Source organism: Muscardinus avellanarius (assembly GCF_963383645.1).
Source record: "Muscardinus avellanarius genome assembly, chromosome: 1".
NCBI lineage: Eukaryota > Metazoa > Chordata > Mammalia > Rodentia > Gliridae > Muscardinus > Muscardinus avellanarius.
Window position 1 is genome coordinate 222,368,873 of NC_137786.1, and position 19,493 is coordinate 222,388,365.

General features: G+C 35.2%; 1 protein-coding gene across 1 annotated transcript; it reads left to right on the forward strand.

Moving 5' to 3' along the window:
- Positions 1-3,574: 3,574 nt before the first annotated feature.
- LOC308259827 (olfactory receptor 5L1-like) lies at positions 3,575-4,543 on the forward strand (the record flags this gene model as incomplete). The annotated part of the gene is made up of 1 exon (XM_080691123.1): positions 3,575-4,543. The coding sequence occupies one exon, from the start codon at positions 3,575-3,577 to the stop codon at positions 4,541-4,543; it is 969 nt and encodes a 322-aa protein (XP_080547249.1).
- Between the last annotated feature and the right edge of the window lie 14,950 nt (positions 4,544-19,493).

A 19,493-nucleotide genomic window follows, 5' to 3' on the forward strand; every position in this document is an offset into this window, starting at 1 on the left:
ACTTAAAGAACCATCACTACAAACCTTCCAAGAAATCTGTTTGTATTTTTTGCTGTTAGACTGTAGGTTGTTTTGGATTTAGGATTTCTAGATGTAGCAAACAAAAACACAGGATGCCAAATTAAATTTGAACTTTAGATAAATAAAAAATGTCTTTAGTAGGCAAATACACTGTTTAATCTTTGGGACTTGCAGAAAGCAATCCATTATCTATCTAAAATTTAAATTTAATAAGCGTCTTGTAATTTATCTGACAATACACCAATTAGAGAATAACTAAATCTCTCTCTTAACTACACATTTTCATAAGTGTCTTGAGTTTAGTTAAACTTTGATATTCTTCTACTTTTTTGCGGTACTGAGGATAGAACCTAGGGGAATTCTACCACCAAGCTACAACCCCAGCCTATTTTTTATTCTTAATTTTGAAACAGGGTCACACTGAGTTGCAAAGGGCCTCACTAAGTAGCTGAGACTTGCCGGGAACCATGATCCCCCTGTCTGAGCCTCCCAAATGCTGGGATTACAAGTATGCGCCACCATGCCCATTTTTATTTATTTAAAAAAATTTTTTACAGGTAATAGAGGGACAAAATGAGTGTTCTAGATGACTTAACAGGGCAAAGAAAGTGGATCTTAGAAAAAAGAAGTGTTTTGTGAATATTTTTACTCACAAATGAAAACCTTTCTTTGATTTCCATTCTGTATTTTTTATGTTACATGGATATTTGCAATGGCTTTGAGGCCCCCTTTGCTTCCACTGAATAATTTTATTAATTTCACCATCCAAAGATGATCCTAAAGGTAGAGAAAAGAATTAGAAAAAGTTTTATAAATTGTCTGAAATACAAATAAGAACCTAATATAAGGACATGATTCCTTGACTGGAGTCAAGGAAACTGGGTTTATTGATTAGCCAATACTATGTTATTAGGTAAGTATGGCTTCTGTGTGTGCACCAGTAAAAGCATATAAGAATCTAAGAAGAAACTGGACATATTTTTAAACAGTGTTTCCAAAATAAAAGAAGTTCAACAAAATCCTGAGACTACCCCATAGAGACGAATTATATTTTGTGTCTTATATAACACATACTTTTCTTATACCATAACAATAATTATTTCACTTAAGAGACCCATCTCCCAGGAGTTTCAATTATAGTATAAATTTTTGTTTGCACTGTACCAATATCATCAGTACCAGGAGAAGATGCCTGTACCTCAGATTTTGTAACTAAATCTTGATTCTTGCTATTCAAAAATGTAAATGAATGTATTTGCTGCTTAAGACTTATTTTAAAGATGTGTCTAACAACTCTCATTTTTAGGTAGAGAAATTTTAATAAGGACTAGATTCTTATGTAGTCATTACTTCACAGAATGTGTTTATTTCTTAGTTTTGAGAAAGATGATGGAGTCAGCTTAAATTCTTCTGTACTGGCAAATGTTGATCTGTATACAAGAATTCAGATTCACAAATGGTAGATTTTCTCTCTCATTTCTGTGTCTATCTTGCCCATCTTTTTATATATCTATTGTTTTCATAGAATCTAAAATTTAAGAGTGCAGTCAAATTCACTAGTTTTCACCCTAATTCTAAGAATAAAATTAATGTGCCTGTATTCTCATCATGTGGAGTTAGGACATGCCAACCTCTGCTCAGGGAAGGAAAGATTTCATTTGTATTTACCATACTTTTTACTTCAGCATAAAACAAAAATAATTAAAAATTTCAAGATTAATTTTCCTCTTTTACCTCTGCAGTAGGGAAATAAATTATTTATTTTATAAATCAGGTGGATTGGGAAAACCATGGCTAAAAGATTATGACTTGTTTTCCAACTTTTTAAAATTATTCCAAGGTATGGAGAAATATCAAACTGTATATGGAGTCCATATTTTCTTCACTCAATTGTCATTGCAATGTGTTAATAAGCTCACATTTGTACCCCTCCTGCTGTCAAATAAGAAAGGTAGAATGAAATTCAACTTACAAAGTCCTTTTCCTTAAGGAACAAAAATTCCCACTTAAAGGGAATGGCATTTTTCATTTTCCCCAACAAAATTTTAGGAGATTTTGAGAAACTTTTGGTTTGTATGTTTGTATGTATGTATGTATGTATGTATGTATGTATGTATTCATTCATTCATTCATTTTTGCAGAACTGAGAATTTAACCTAGGGCCTCATGTATGCTAGGTAACCTACTACTTCTCCACTGAGTTGTCCCTCCCTAGCTCCTACTCACTCTTTATAAAATAACAATAATATTTTATTTCAAGGTATAGCCAATGTAAAGTGATAACATTATAGTCGTATGTCTCTTTGTGTCTATACCTTTACATCTAGATCCTAATTTACCTCTTCATGTATAAGCCAAAATGCTCTTAGGAACTTTTAAACTAAACATCTTGAAAACATAGCTTAAAGTAGAATGGAAATTTTCTATCCTGGATATTATGTATACTAGTTTAAACTTTCCACTATTTTATTTTAAGAAAATATGTTATTTTCTATAACTAGCATCAGAAATGACTCACTGTACTTTTTCATATAGTATTTTGCATTTTAAATCTAATTAAACATTTTAACAGATTAGTAGAAATAAAATACAAAGAAAAGAATAGCTTAAATCTCATTATTGTCTAGATTAATATTTCAGAAAAGCTTATTTAAGACTTCACCTTTTGAACATTATTAAGCCGGGCGTGGTGGTGCAAGCTTGTAATCCAAGTATCTGGGAGGCTGAGACAGGAGGATCATGGTTCGTGGACAGCATTAGCTACTTAGTGAGGCCCTTTACAACTCAGTGAGACTCTGTTTCAAAATAAAGAAGAAAAAATAGGGCTGGGGGGTGTAGCTTAGAAGCAAAATGCTCCTGGGTTCCATCCTCAGTACTTCTAAATAATAATAATAATAAATAATAATAATAATAATAATAATAACAACATTATTTTAAAATAATAATTTTATAAGTACATTATTATGGTTTTTAGGATAAATACAGCAGAATGAATAATAATTTAATTTTTATTTGTTCTGCATAGTATTAAATCTAAAGGATCTTCCTGAATCTGTAATTTCCCAAGTTTTTATATTGCTGGACAATAGCATTATAGAGCACCTTAATTAAGAATAGTTAATGTTATTATATACAAAAATAAAACAACGTATTTTATATAAGATCATAATATATGCCATTATGTTTATATGTAACTTGCTTATTATTATAGAGAACAGGGATTAGTTTCTATATATATTTAACTACTGAATGTATTTCAAAGTTTCTGGGACAACCTAACTTAATGAACCATCTGCTCCTATTGAGGTAGAAAATGTTGAGAATGATATAAGGTTACTGCTGATGCATAGATGGATTCATTATTAGTGGAATAGAATGAGATATTAACATTTTAACTTATTTCACAGTTGTATATTTTTATACTTCATAAGTATTCTGATGTCAATGATATATTATTTTATTTTTTGAAATTAATGTAAAATTTTCTCTCTTATTGTCTTCGCAGAAAAAAATAAAATACACATTATTTTTCCTAAACTTGACTCATGTGGCGATGGAAAAAGAAAACTGCACCTCTGTGACAGAGTTCATTCTTCTGGGGCTGTCAGATGTTCCTGAGCTGAGAGTCGTTCTCTTCCTGGTGTTCCTTCTCATCTATGTGGTCACAGTTTTGGCCAACGTAGGCATCATTGCACTGATTCAGCTCAGCTCTCTACTTCACACCCCCATGTACTTTTTCCTCAGCCACTTGTCCTTTGTAGACTTTTGTTTCTCCACAACAATTGTCCCAAAGATGCTATCCATTATCTTAAACGAGGACAAAGCAATCTCATTTCTGGGGTGCATGGTGCAATTCTATTTATTTTGCACGTGTGTGGTCACAGAGGTCTTCCTTTTGGCTGTGATGGCCTATGACCGCTTCTTGGCTATCTGTAGCCCACTACTCTATATGGTCAACATGTCCCCAAATCTCTGTATGACACTGGTTTCTGCTTGCTACCTCTGTGGAACGGTCTGTTCTGTGATTCACTTGTGTTTAGCTCTGGAAATCCCATCCTATAAAACAAATGTGGTTGACCATTTCTTCTGTGACCTTCCACCTATCTTTTCCCTTGCTTGCTCTGATGTGACTATTAATGAGCTTATGGCATTTCTTGTGCCCACATTCAATGAGATCCTTACCATCATAGTCATCCTCACATCCTACCTCTTCATCCTCATCACCATCCTGAGGATGCGCTCTGCAGAGGGAAGGCGCAAAGCCTTTTCCACCTGTGCCTCCCACCTCACAGCCATCCTTGTCTTCCACGGAACGATCCTGTTCATCTATTGTCGGACCAGCCTAGGCGATAGTCGGGAAGTTGACAAAGTGGCCACCTTGTTCTACACTGTCGTGATTCCCATGCTGAACCCCCTGATCTATAGCCTGAGGAACAAGGATGTGAAAGAAGCTCTCAAGAAAGTAGTGGGATTCAAAGTACTTTCTGAGGAGCCATTTGTTAGGTGGATTTCGAGGTTGTAAATGGAACCTTTAAAGGAGGTTTGTTTAGATGGAGGTGGATGAAGTATCAAATAGGTCAATATTTCTAGAGTCAGGTGATTGGGTAGGCTTTCTGGTTGTCTACTAGACTGTATGTTAAACCATATTGTGTTTAATAATTGATAGTTTAAACAAATCTGTTAACTTAGCTGCTCTGATTGGTTAAAATGGATTTGGATATAAGATGGCATATTTAGACTCAATTTCTTGGCATAAGGTCTGTCCAACAAAGTACACATAGAAAATGAGTTTTTCATTATCCTTGACACATATAACCATTATCACTGAGTTGAATTCACTTTTCTTAGAGAAAAGCATACATTTACTTATTGCTAGTGCTTTTTCTTGAAAATATGAACCTAGCTCTCAATATATTTATATGTATTTACAGATATTGTTTGTGCTCATTCTCCATTATTTTCTATTTTATTGTTTTTCTGTTTTAATTATAATTCTGGAACATTAGAAAACACACACACACACACACACACACACACACACACACACACACATATATATATATATATATATACACTGGTCTCTATTTCTGAAAAATATTCATGGAAATTAAAATGTGCTTGTTAAAGTTTTATCTGTATATATTGTATATTATAACTAATAAATTAACTGTTATTTTTATTATTTTTTTACTTTCATTTTGTTTTCCATCTTAATTTCTGATTAAACAATTAGGTTATGTATTTGATTATTTATTCATTTTTATGAGTTTCTGTCTTGGTTAATATTTTATTCTTTTATTTACTAGAAATAATTTTATTAATCCACTATATTTTCTATACTATTGTTTCCTAAACCCATTATATTAATTTCCTGTGGTTTTTGGAAAACAATTATTATATTTGGTGGTTTAAAACTACACACTTATTTTTTTCACAGTTCTGGAAATCATAAATATGAAATCAGTATCAGTTGGCCAAAATCATGTGGTGGACCCACTTTAGAATGTTCTAGGGGAGAACCCACTTCTTGCTTCTTCCATTTTTTGGTGACAGCAGGCATTCAGTAGTCAAATTGGCTCATTCATAGAATCATTAGGTGGGTAATATTTTCCTTCCTTGGGGGGAATACTGGAACAAAATATAGATACATAAAGAATGCAAATTTATTACTGCATCTTTCTGTTATCTGCTTTTAAAAGGTAAATTTCCATTTCAGTGCTGTGTAATTTTGTTTTTCTCAAAAAGAAATGTTAAGCCAAATAATTTTGGAAATAGTCAAGCACCTGATATTCAAGCACTTGCAAACCTCTCTCTGCTTCTCTTTATTACATCAACTCACTCATGGGTTTGCATGTGTTTGTATGAAAAATGCTTTGTTTCCCTCTTAGAAGGCAAACTGTCTTTCTTGTAAAGCCATTTAGCATTCCCCCCAAACCTGACAGATAATCCAGAAAAGTCTCCTCATGTCTAGATTCTTCATCTAATCAAATGCCCAAATAAACTCTCCAAATTAGATAGCATTCACAATCCCAAGAAGGAGAACCTGGTATTTCTGGGAGTTCTTTTTTTCATCTTAACACACTCATCTTTAAAGACTAAGTCACAACTGGTCTTTTCTTGATTCTACACAACTACATCATTTATTTGTTGTTCTTGTTCTCTTAAAATTTCTTTGTGATTTGCTTTTGTCTTTAGATTTACAAGTCAGTCATTTAAATGCAATTTAGATATTTTACTGCTTTCATAAACTGGAAGGAATACTATGCCTGTGTAGTTCCTGACTAATGAATGGCTTTTGGGAAGATGCTTAATCTCAAGCTCTGTTTTCTCAAGTGTAAACTGAAGATAAGTTGCCAGCTTCAGACTGTTATTATCTGGTTTTAAAACAATCATCATGATCATGATTATGATCATCATCACCTTCTAGAACCTGACCTATAAACTTTACTGTAATTAATGTATTTTTAAAGACATCTTTGGGGTTGAGGATTCTTGTTATCTATTTATTTTACTTATTTATTTGTTTTGCCTGTATATTTTTTAATTTTTATTTTTAAGTGGAACATATTGAAAATGGTGTACATTTAGATTGTGCTTCTTGTCCTTCCCCCCATTGCCCTCCCCACTCCCAATAAAGAGTGTCCAGGTTAATCGTGTTGTATTTATGCTATTACACATATTCGTATGTAGCTCCTCCATTGAACAACCTCAGCTTTATTCCTCTCCTAATCTTCCATTAAAGCTTTGCTGAGATTTCCCCTCCATCATCTGGAGTCCCTCTGGTATTACCACTACTTCCTAGCTTGAGCATATTAGAGAAAACATATGTCCCTTCTCTTTCTGTGCTTGACTAATTTCACTTAACATAATGTTCTCCAGTTCCTTCAATCTTCTTGAAAATGCTATTATTTTATTCTTCTTTATAGCTGAATAGAATTCCATTGTGTGTATTTCTCATAATTTTGCAATCCATTCATCTGTTGATGGAGATCTAGGTTGGTTCCATATTTTGGCTATTACAAACTGTGCTGCTATGAACATGGGTATGCATATGTTAATGTAGTTCTCTAATTTCAACCCCTTTGGAAAGATACTCAGGAGAGGTATTGCCCGATCAAATGGTGGATCTATTCCCAGTTTTCTAAGGAATCTCCGTACTGATCTCCATAGTGGCTGAACTACTCTGCACTCCCACCAACAGTGTAAAACAGTTCCTCTTACACCACATCCTTGCCAGCAATTGTTGTTTGATTTCTTTATGCTTGCCACTCTGATTGGGGTTAGATGGAATCTCAGTGCAGTTATGATTTGCATCTCCCTGATGGCTAGTGATATTGAATATCTTTTCATGTATATATTAGCCATTTGTATCTCTTTTGTGAAGTACCTATTCTATTGGACATTTGTATCTCTTCCTTTGTGAAGTATCTATTCATTTCAGTTGCCCATTTCTTGATTTTGTTTTGTTTTGTTTTGTTTGCTAGTATAGAGTCTTTTGAGCTCTTTGTATATTCTGGATATCATAGTGGTGGCTGGTAAAGATCTCCAATTCTGTAGGCTTCCTCTTTAGGTTCTTGATGGTTTCCTTTGATGAGAAGAAACTTTTTAGTTTAAAGAGATCCCACTTATTAATTCTTGCTTGAATTTCCTGTGCTTTGGAAGTCTTATTGAGAAAGTTACTGCCTGTGACTAATGTTGCAGTGTTGAAAGAAATTGAAGAAGTCCTTGGAAGATGGAAAGATCTCCCTTGCTCTTGTATAGACAGAATAAATATCATCAAAATGGCCATTCTGCCAAAAGTGATCTATAGATTCAATGCAATCCCCATTAAAATACCAATACCATTTCTCATAGACCTGGTAATATCAGTAATGAATTTTGTATGGAGAAAGAAAAGACCCAGAATAGCCAAAGCAATTCTCAGCAACAAGAACCAAGGCAGGAGGCATCACAATCCTGAACTTCAAATTATACTATAGAGCAATAGTAGTAAAAACAGCATGGTACTGGCACAACAATAGGCAGACTGACCAGTGGAACAGAATAGAAGATACAGAAACAAACCCATGAATCTATAGTCAATTGATCTTTGACAAAGGGGCAAAACTCATATGTTGGAGAAAAGACAGCCTTTTCAACAAATGGTGTTGGGAGAACTGGCTATCCATTTGTAGAAAGTTGGATATGAATCCTTACTTTTCACCATGCACAGGAATCAACTCGAGATGGATCAAAGACTTAGAAATTAGACCAGAGACTGTGAAGTTATTAGAGAAAGGCATACAATCAACACTCCAACATATAGGCACAGGTAGTATCTTGTTATCTATTTAAAATATTGAAATATTTTGATATAAGCAGCTACTCATTCATTCTTTATTTTTAGTTTTAATTTATTTTTAGTTTACTTAAATAAAATAAAAGACTACATGCCTTCAAAGTATATAACTTAAAGTTGCGATATACATATATACAATGTGAAGTAATCGGCATTATGGAGATAATTGGTGTATCCATTATCTCTCTAGATATTTCTAATGAGAACAGTAAGGCAAGAGAAGAAAATAAAAGGAGTACAAAGAGAAAAATAAGAACTAAAACTATCTCTATTTGTAGATGGCATGATATTATACTTAGAAGACCCAACAAACTTAACCAAAAGCCTTATAGAATTGATCAACAACTTCAATAAAGTCTCTAAATACAAAATAAACCTTAATAAATCAGATGTTTCCTGTATGCCATCCATACATTTAAAAAATTCTAAAAAGAGAAATCCCAAAAAACACTTCCACTCACAATATTAGCCCAAATAATAAAATTGTTATGATAAACCTAAGCAAGGAGATAAAAGACCTCTACAAAGAAAACTATAAAATATTAAAAGTAATCAAAGACCTTAAAAGATAGAATGACCTTTCATGTTACTGGATATACAGAATAAATATCAAATTAGTTATTCTTCCAAAAGTGATCTACAGATCAATGCAATACCCATCAAATTACCAAGATCATTCTGCACAAGCATGGAAAAATCAGTCCTTAAATTTATTTGGAACCACCACAACAAAAATAGCCAAAGAAGTCCTCTGCAACAAGAACCATGCTGGAGACATCACAATATCTTATTTCAAATAAACTATACTACAAAGTCACAGTTATAAAAACAGCTTGATTTTGGAATAAACACAGACACATAAATCAATGGAGCAAAATAAAAGACTCAGAAAGCCGGGCATGGTGGTGCACACTTGTAATCTCAGCATTTGGGAGGCGAGACAGGAAGATCACAGTTTCTGAACAGCCTCAGCTACTTAGTGAGGTCCTTTGCAACTCAGTGAGACCCCGTTTCATAATAAACAATAAAAAATAGGACTGGGGGTGTAGCTCCCAGCTAGAATGTCCCCGCTTTCCATCCCATCCCCAGTACTGTAAAGAAAATAAAAGACTCAGAAACAAATCTGTATGCTTACAACCATTTGATTTTTCACAAAGGAGACAAAAATACTCATTGGAAAAATGATAGCCTATTCAACAAATAGTGTTAGCAAAACAGGTTAACCATATGCAGAAAATGAAAATATAGCTTCCTTTCTCATCATGCACAAGAGCCAATTTAAGATGGATCAAAGACCTAGAAATTAGACTACAGACCTTGCAGCTACTAGAAGAGGGCATAGATCCAACACTTCAACAGATAGGCACAAGTAAAAACTACCTCAACAAGACTCAAAAGGCACAAGAAATTAAAAGAAGGATCAATAAAATTGCATTAGAATTGCATTAAACTGAATAGCTTCTGTGTAGCAAATAAACTATCAAAAACCTCAACAGAGAGTTAAAAGAATGAAAGAAAATTTTTGCCAACTACTACTCCAATAGAAGGCTATTATCTAGTATATATAGTGAACTCAAAAAACGTATTGCTAAGAAAACAAATAACTCAATCAAAATATGGGCAAGTGAACTAAATAAAAACTTCACAAAAGAAAAATTCAAACGGCCAACAAATGTATAAAAATATTCAATATCATTAGCAATCAGATAAATGCAAATAAAAACTACCCTGAGATTTCACATAACTCCAACTAGAATGGCAATTATTAAAAACACAAACAATATGTGCTGGTGAGGGTGTGAAGTGGAAACTAATACATTGCTGGTAGAGTTGCAAATTAGTGCAACCACTTAAAAAATTGTATGGAGGACCTTCAGATGAATAGAAATTAACCTACCATATGACCCAGCAATATCATCTCTGAATATCTATACAATAGAATGGAAACCAAGCTACCAAATTAATTTATGCATATCTATGCTTATAGATGTGCACTTCACAATTGTTAAACTGGAACCAGCCAAGATAAATGGATTACAAAACTATGGAATATGTACACAATGGAATTTTACTCAGCCATAAAGAAGAAAACATTGGATGGCTATAATTTAACTTGAATATAAAGTAAAATATATTATAGTATATATTATACTTATTTAATACTTTCAAATTGTTTTTATTTCATCATCTTGATTTTCAGTATCTTCAAATTTTAAATCACTGAAGATATTTCACTTATTTCCAGTTTATTCCACCATATCTATGCATACAATGTACTAATAGTTGTTGGATACATTGATTTGACTTGATTAAATTAAATATTATACAACTGCCGTGATCCAATTTTTTATATAATCTACCATTTTGAAAACCAAAATAAGTTACTTTGAGTCTTTGTCATATCTTAAAATAACACATTGTTATCTCACTTGACAGCGTGTTTAATTAAATCTCTGGTGGAATTGCTTAATTTCTCACAGGTCTTTTCCCATGGGATATTTGAATCTTAGAATTAGGGTTCCTTGGGATCTTATGTGAGACTAAACATTAACTTGAAAATGCTCAAAAAAACATATAAAAGGTCTTGCTTTATCTGAAGAAACAGAGCCTTGTTTAAAAAAAGGCAGATACAAATTTTTATGAACATAAAAATGCTACCCTAAATGGATTGTGATAGATATTAACAGGAAGATGATAGTTGTTTTACTCTAAGCATCAAACAGTTTTGCAGTGGAGCATTGACTGGCTTTTACAAGGTGAAGAATAAAGGAGAATTAAAGTAAAGTAGTGACCTGGTAAGTGTTCTTATCATATTTCTAGGAAATTAGAGCTGGATAGGATTCTAAGCACTCCCCTCCTACACTTATTTTACACATAGAAAGCTGGCATTTTAACAGCAGATGTTTTGATAGGTTGCTTGACATTGTTTTCAGTCCTTTATTGGTCTCTAATAAAATGACCATAACAATAAATAGTATGTCAATAATGTGATACCCCGAGACAATCATCAACATTATTAGATTCTGACTAAACATAAATGTCAGCACATTTCTCATTATATGTTATAGCATTTTTAAAAGAGTGAATAGGCTTAGATATCAATTTAGGCTGACATAATTTGTGTGTGAGATATATATATATATATATATATATATATATATATATATATGTATATGTATATATGTATCTGTATATGTATGTATATATGTATATATGTATATATATGCATTTATTTTATTTTATAATGCATTGATACCAGTATTTATCAATACACATGTATATCAGAACAGAGGTACACATTGTGTATTATTTTAAAGGTAAAACAGTTTAAAATGAGTTGCTAGAGCTGAAAAATATAGAATTTACTACAGTAACATTATTTTATGAAACTCAATCAGAAACCAACATTTGTACTTGAAAATTGCTTAGAACAGGTCACTTGACTTGTTTTCTGAGAGAAGTGATTAATCCCTAATGGCACAGATGGGCTGTTGCTCAGTGAAGCATTGTTGATAATGATGAGCATCTTTTTTATTAAGTGGCCAATATTTTAAAGTAACTGAATATTAAATTGAACAACAAAGATGCTCTTCCATCCAAATTGCACTTACTCTTCACTGCACATAATCAAATCTTTTTTCTGTCTTTACTACAATGGTTACTGCAATGGCTTATAAAGTTTATAATCATTTCATATATATATATATATATATATATATATATATATATATATGCAGAGAGGAATAATAGGACTGTCAATCCATAAAAGTTGAATTTTTCTGTTTTACATTTTTGTGTATTGTTCTGAGAATTGAAGCCAGGGGCATTCAGCCTCTCAGTCATACTACCAGCCATTTTCATTTTTTTATTTTGAAACATGGTTTTGTTAAGTTGATGAAGGTCTCACTGAGTAGGGAAGGCTGGCCTCAAACCATTGGTCCTCTCTTCTTAATTTCCCAGATGCTGAGATCACAGGCATATGCCACCATACTTAAATAGGAATTATATTTTCAGTGAAATAAGTTTCTTATATTTCAGGAAAGGGGAAACTCAAATAGTTGACCTGTAAGTAGTTCAGTGTTTCTTTCTCTCCTTTCTTTAACAAAGGAGAAAAGTTTTATTTAACCTGTGCAATCAACCAGTATTTAGACAAAATTTTCATAAACATTTTGGTATTTGATCTTTTACTCATTTTTTGGTATGACCAAATATAAACTACCTTGAGGGAGGGAAAAGTACTAAGAAATATTTATTAAGATGCAAGAAAAAACACCATGTGATTAAGCAAAATATTTTTAAGAAGATATTTTAAAAGTACATTCAAAATCAAGTCAAACATTCACTTTTTTCATGCAAAAGACTTTACAGAGCTGATCCTCTGAGTCAAGTATAAAATCAATGGAGTTCAGCTCCACAGTTCATAGCAAATCTGCAAATGCTGTCCTTACAAGAAAATGGTATATGGAATGGTGGGATCTAGAATATTCACAATATAAAATAATGTAACAGGCTCTCACACTTATTAAATTCACATCTTTGAAGAAAATAGAAAAAAAATCTAGACAGACATAAAATCTGTCTGACAACAGCAACAAATCCTCTACTCCATTGATAAGGTTAAGGAAATGTGTATGTGTTCAGGGATTGTAATTTCCTATAATAGGCTCAAGTTGCTAATCATCGGTAATAATTTTCATTTGAAAACAAAAAAGAACTGGATTTGGATTGTATATTTTGAAAATTTCTGTAGCATCCATTCCCATACAGAAATTTATTAACTGAAAAAAGCCAGGTGTGTAACCTACAATATTTTCTTGCTAGATTTGTAACATTGAAATTGAGTTGGAAATTGCAAGGGAGGCAAAATCCAGCAAAGTAGTGTTAAGACTGAGCCCTTTTAATTAATTGGCACTTTTGGGCATGGTCATCCAACCTTGTGGCAGGGGGAGATCCCAATAGAGAACTTAAGGGCATTTAAGTAGCCAGGGTCTTGTGAGTAGGGCTAGCAAGACATCTGAAGTCGCCGCACGTCTGCTTCTGGCTTCTAGACCTCTGGAGCCTCCTATCTCAACTGCAGGGTCCTGTGAAGGGTAGAGGTGGGGACTCAACCTATCATCCTGGCCTTTTGGTGATATTGGTTGACAACAGAGTCAATGACTACTTCCTGCTGGCCGAGGGGACATCATTATAGGGGCCCTTTGGCCCAGAGAGGTTGGGTCATTTGGAAGTGGGCAGTGGAAGGTGATTGAAGGTTCCTCTGAAATAAAACATTAAAGAGAGTTATGCAGAGAAAAACAATCCAGGCGTGGTGGCGCACACTTGTAATCCCAGTATTCGGGAGGCTGAAACATGGAGGATCGCGGTTCATGGACATCGTCAGCTACTTAGTGAGGCCCTCTGCAACTCAGTGAGACCCGGTTTCAAAATAAAGAATAAAAAATAGGTCAGGGGGTGTAGCTCAGAGGTCAAATGCCTCTGGGTTCCATCCCCAGACCCGCAAAAAAAAAAAAAAAGAAGAAGGAGAAGAAGAAAAACAGAGCTTAGTAGGCCCCAACATTGTACAGGAGAATTTTTTTATGAGACTGTTGTAATGGAGTTCTTTTTAGCAGAGTAAAATGATGCCAGTTGGGATCACCTAGCAGTTTGGCAGCAGTAGATGTGGTGAGGATCACTATGAAGGGCCCAGTCTACTGTGGTTGGAGATGTTTTGGTTAAGGAGGCTTGAGAAGGACTTGGTCTCCCAGCGTAAGGGCTGTGGCTGCAGAATGTGAAACCCTTTTTTAAGTCCCAGGCTGGAGAAGATAGAGGTCGGTCAATGTGTTTATGAAAAAGGTGCCTGAGAAAAGACAAGTAAGGGAGATAGGAAGCCAAAGGAGGGAGAGCTGAAGGGAGAGAATGATTAAGCAAAAAAGGGCGACCGTACAGAAATCAAAGGGGCTCATGAAGGTAGGGTTTTGAGGGGTGGCCTGTTTGTGGGCCACAGCCAGTGGTAGAAGTTCAGGCCATGATGCCACAGCTCTAGGGAGAATTTTGTTAGATGGTTTTTAAGAATACCATTCATTTTTTCAACCTTTCCTGCTGACTGTGGTTGATATGGGATGTGGAGCTTCCAAGAAATGCCAAGGGCTTGCGCCACCTGTTGGGTAATCTTAGAAATGAAAGCTGGTCCATTATCATACTGTAAGAAATTAGGGAGTCCAAACTGAGCAGAGCATAGAGCTCTATAATGTCAGAGCATAGAGCATTGGCCACCATGCTAGCTGTCTCATCCTTTGAGGGGAAAGCCTCTACCCAACCTGTTAGGGTGTCAACCATGGTAAGAAGAGATTTTAGTTTTTTTGTCAGAGGACATATGGGTGAAATCAATTAGACAGTCCTGTGCTGGCAAAACTCCCCACTTTTGTTGGGTAGAAAAAGAGGGGTATAGGCCTCCTTGGGGAGAAATGGTGGCACACAAAGAAGAGGAGGAACTGACTTTACTAATCAGCTGTTGCAGGAAGGGAGAATAAATCAAGGGGTTTAGGAAATATTTAAGTGCCTTAGGCCCAATGTGTAGTAAATTATGTATTAGGTTAATGACTGCTTCAGCCTGAGCCTCTGGCAGGGCAATTTTGTCTTGTATCAAATGCCATACATCCTCTCTGCAGGATGCTACAAGTTTGATCAGGTGCTTTTGTTCAGCCAGTCCATAGTTAGGCATCATTGTGGGAAGAGTTAAATATAATACAGGGGCCAGTGGGCTTGATTGGGATTTTTGTGACAGTAATCTTGCCATATAATCAGCTTGTTTCCTTTGTCCACCAAGGAGGAGTCTGCCTGGTGGCCCTGACAATGGATGATGGCCAGCTGAGATGGCAGGAAGAGGGAATCTAGGAGCTTTTTAATTAAGATGGCATTAACAATGAATGATCCCTTAGTGGAGAGAAATCCCCCCAGTTCTCTCCAGATTGAGGCATGGCAGTGTGCTATTAAATAGGAACATTTGGGGTCGGTATACATGTTTGCCTGCTTGTTCTCTGCTAGGAGTAGATCTCAGGTTAGGGAAATCAGTTCAGCCTTTTGAGACATGGTACCATTCAGTAACCTGGCAGCCTCAATATTTGAGTTAGGGTAACCACTGCATAAGCTGCTCTATTCTTGCCCCTGGTGTCAGGAACAGAGCTGCCATCAACAAAATAGGTAACATCTGTATTAAGAAGGGGTGTGTTCTGAAGATCTGTCTGTGGATTAAATAGGGCCTCTATCATATCTACATAGGAGTAAAAATCAGGGGAATGAAAATCAGGCCATTAAAAGTGTATTGGGGGAAACAGAATTGGCAGGGGAATGAAAAGATAGTTCAGTCCCAATTTTGGTTAAAATTATCTTTCTAAATGGGGGGTAGAGCAGGAAGGGATAATCAGGAATTGATAAGCAACTATAAGGTTTTCCAAATGGCAAAATTGGGGGCCTGTACCTGTAATGCATGGGCAGGAGGGCTTTCCATCATTCCCCTCTACCAAGATTGGAGAAGAAAAACAGATCCAAACAGGATGGAAGGACTGAGTAAGTAGCTATCATGTTGACCAAAAAGGAGACTGGCTTACCTTCTACTTCGAGATCCACCCTTAGCTCGGCAAGGGTGATTGGAACTGAGCAGTCCAGTCAGGGAGCTGTCAGTCTTCAGCCAGGCCAAGTAGGGTGAGCAGCGGGACCTGGTTTGGAAAGGTGGACCCCTTGTGTTGAAGCATCTGTGCCCCACCGCTTTTCCAGGGTCAATCACTTTTTTAGTGGCCCTTCTGGCTGCATGCTGGGCATGGTCTGGTTGGTGGGCATAGCTGAAGGCAGTGCTTTGCCCCTGTGTCTTTCCTGGCCTTGAAGCAGGCTCCTGGAGGTAATTGTCATTGCTGTCATCCACCCCTAGGTGACGCTCATAGTCCAGAGAGTTGCACCGCCACTGCCAGCCACAGGGCTGCTACCAAGGTGTAGGCTTGCAAATCTGCCTCTTGGTGGAGCCAGATTGTGTGGTCCACATCAGCCTGTTCCTCTCGGCAATTAAAGACTTTAAATCGCACGAATAAGATCTTGGTTGATAATGAGATAACAAATATTAGTGTCTGATCAAGCTCAAACATAATCTCAAGGGTTAAATATGAAAAGCACTTTTCAAAGTTGCTTTACACATGTTTACTAATTCACTTTTATCTCATAGCCCTGTTGTCTAGCGTTACTATGGAATACAGCTGATGTATCAGAAAATGAATGTCCAGAGTATAGAAAATGTCCCCCAGATCTCACCAACAGGTTCCAGAGTCAGGACTTGCACCCAGGCAATCCAACTTCAGTGTTCATGCTCTTCATTGCCGCACCACACTGTCTCTATTACTGGATGGTAGAAGTTAAACTGACTACTCTAGAACATACCCTGAGTGAAAAGTTATATTAGTTTCAAGTCAATACTCCTAAATTTGATACAAATTTACCACACTGGTTTTTGAGGAAATGATGAAAGTTTTAAATTTCATTGACATAAGCATCTCTGCCTCACACCCACCTCATGGGAGGTAATGTTTATCAGGAGATTACAGAACTTCCAACCTCAGGCCCTTGTCCTTTTATCATACAGTACCATAATCTTGAACTGATTAATTTGCCTGAAATTGTGACTGCTTTTTTTTTTCTAAAAAGTTAGGAAATTAGCCCTTGCCATATTTTGAAGAACTGCGAGATTTAAATTAGATTCAACAATACTTTGAAAATGACAACATCAAAATATTAATGCCAGGTACACTACAATTATCCATATTTAATTTAGCAGGCCATAATAGAGAACAAGTATAAAAAAGTCTTTGATAATAAGTCATAAGCCACAATTATCATCTCTGGTTGCATTCTTTGTACCCAATGAATAACATATCTGACAGGTACTCTGTGCTGATTTATTCTAAATGTATATACAGTTTTTATAAAGATATTCAGTTTTATTAGCAGGATGTTAAGATTTTTGTAATGTACAATTAGGTCATCTTATAAGGTTAAGGATATGAGATAAAATGTAAATGCCAAATGTGAGGATATTTGCATATGAATTTATCAGAGACATAATCATTGCTGGGCTTAAGCAAAAATATGACATCAAAATAATGTTTCATACAGATAACTCTAAGGTGACATATTGATAGCTTTTTGTAGCATATTTGAGGAATAACTTGGAAAGACTGGAAGGAAAGAGCTACAAGTAAGAGATTCTACTGAAGAAGAAGAAGAGAAATGACACTGGAAAATGAACTGCTGGAGTAGTAGAGCTCTTGGATAGCATGCATGAAGCCCTGGGTTCAATCCCCAACACACACACACACACACACACACACACACACACACACACACACACTATAATAGATAGATGATAGAAAGGCAGACAATAAAGAAGAAAATGTATTTTCCACATTTCTTTTTTTAATTAATTAATTAATTTATTTACTTTTTTATTGGTGCACTGTATTCATACATCATAATGGGATAAAAAAAAACACTTTTTGTAGACATATATGCACACATCGCCCAATTAGCCCCTACATTTCTAATATTGGATCAGTGGATCGTTGTTAGTGTATTGATAGGATGGGTTCCTCCAGAGATATAGGTGGTAGAGACACATGCCAAGATACAGATCACAAGATATCCATGCAGTATGGGAAATGACATCCATTAAATTTATTTTTAGGCTTAATATGTATCTATGATGGTTAATGATTAATATTTTATAACAATTTCAAGCTGTACTGGCATTTATGAAGTAGGAATATAAAAGCTACCATTGTGGAGGTGGAGGTGGTATCTTAAGAAAAGGTAGCGAACCAGGTGTGGTGGCGCACGCTTGTAATCCCAGCATTTGAAAGGCTGAGACAGGAAGATCATGGTTCGCATACAGCCTCAGTTACTTAGTGAGGCCCTTTGCAACTCAGTGAGACCTGTTTCAAAATAAAGGATAAAAAAATAGGGCTGGGAGTGTAGCTCTGAGGTAGAATGCCCAGGGTTCCATCCCGAGTACAGAAACAAAAAAGTAAAAGAAAAAGCATAGCACTAGCTACGAGAAGTGTAATTCATCAGTAGAAAAGGTCAAGAATGAAGTCACTACGTGGGAAGAAGGCTGAATAGGAGCATCCTGGGACTAGGAGAACAATCTACACAGGTCATAGAAGCCAGGAGAGGTGGGAATTTTTAAAATATTCTTTTATAGGTGCATTGTAACTTTTCATCACAAGGAGGCTGAGGGTGATAGAAACACACCGGAACCCAGCACTTGCTGTGTTTCCCTCTGAATTTTGCCTTGCTCCTTCCCTTTCCCAAAGCTGGAGATTTCCACAGGGAAGGATCTCACTAACATCTGTAGAAAAAAGGAGAGTAAGGTGGGAACTAGAAGAAAACACATTATATGCTGTGCGCAAGTGTGTGTGCATTCCAATGCTCGTATGATGACATGAGGAGAGAGGCAAAGATATATTTTCTACTCACCATTTTTCTCTAAAAATTAGAAATTTTTTATGAGAGTGAAGAGAAAGGGTGAAAGTAGCATTATAAATAGAATGATGAAGGTTTAAGACAGCTATCACATAAAGAAAATAGCTATGAATATTAACTACACATAAATAACCTAAACTTCTGACACCTACAAATAATATATATATTGAATTTTTTCTTAGTTAATATCTTTATTATACTTTTATAAAAGGTTAATTAGGACAATTCAAAATATCATGATTTTGAAAACTAGAAATTCACAAATAATTTACAAATAGATACAAAACTTTTTTTTTTTTTCACAGAAATCAGTTTTCCCTACATGGAAAAAATGTGCAAAGAAAAACATTTTTGCATTGCAAATTATGATCTATAACTTATAGAATTGCAATCAAGAGTAAGGATAATGAAAAGTAGAAATAATTTAGAGAGATAGGTATGTAAGCCCATTTCAACAGTTTTTTAAAATAGCTTTCATAACAAACTGCATGGAAATATTCCAGGTTGCATTTAATGGGCATGACCCAATTGAACATAACATGTTTGTAAGCATGATATATTGTTTTTCCATAGCCTGAATTTAAAAAAATAGATATTAAACATAGATATTTTAATTCACCCGGAATTTCTTATT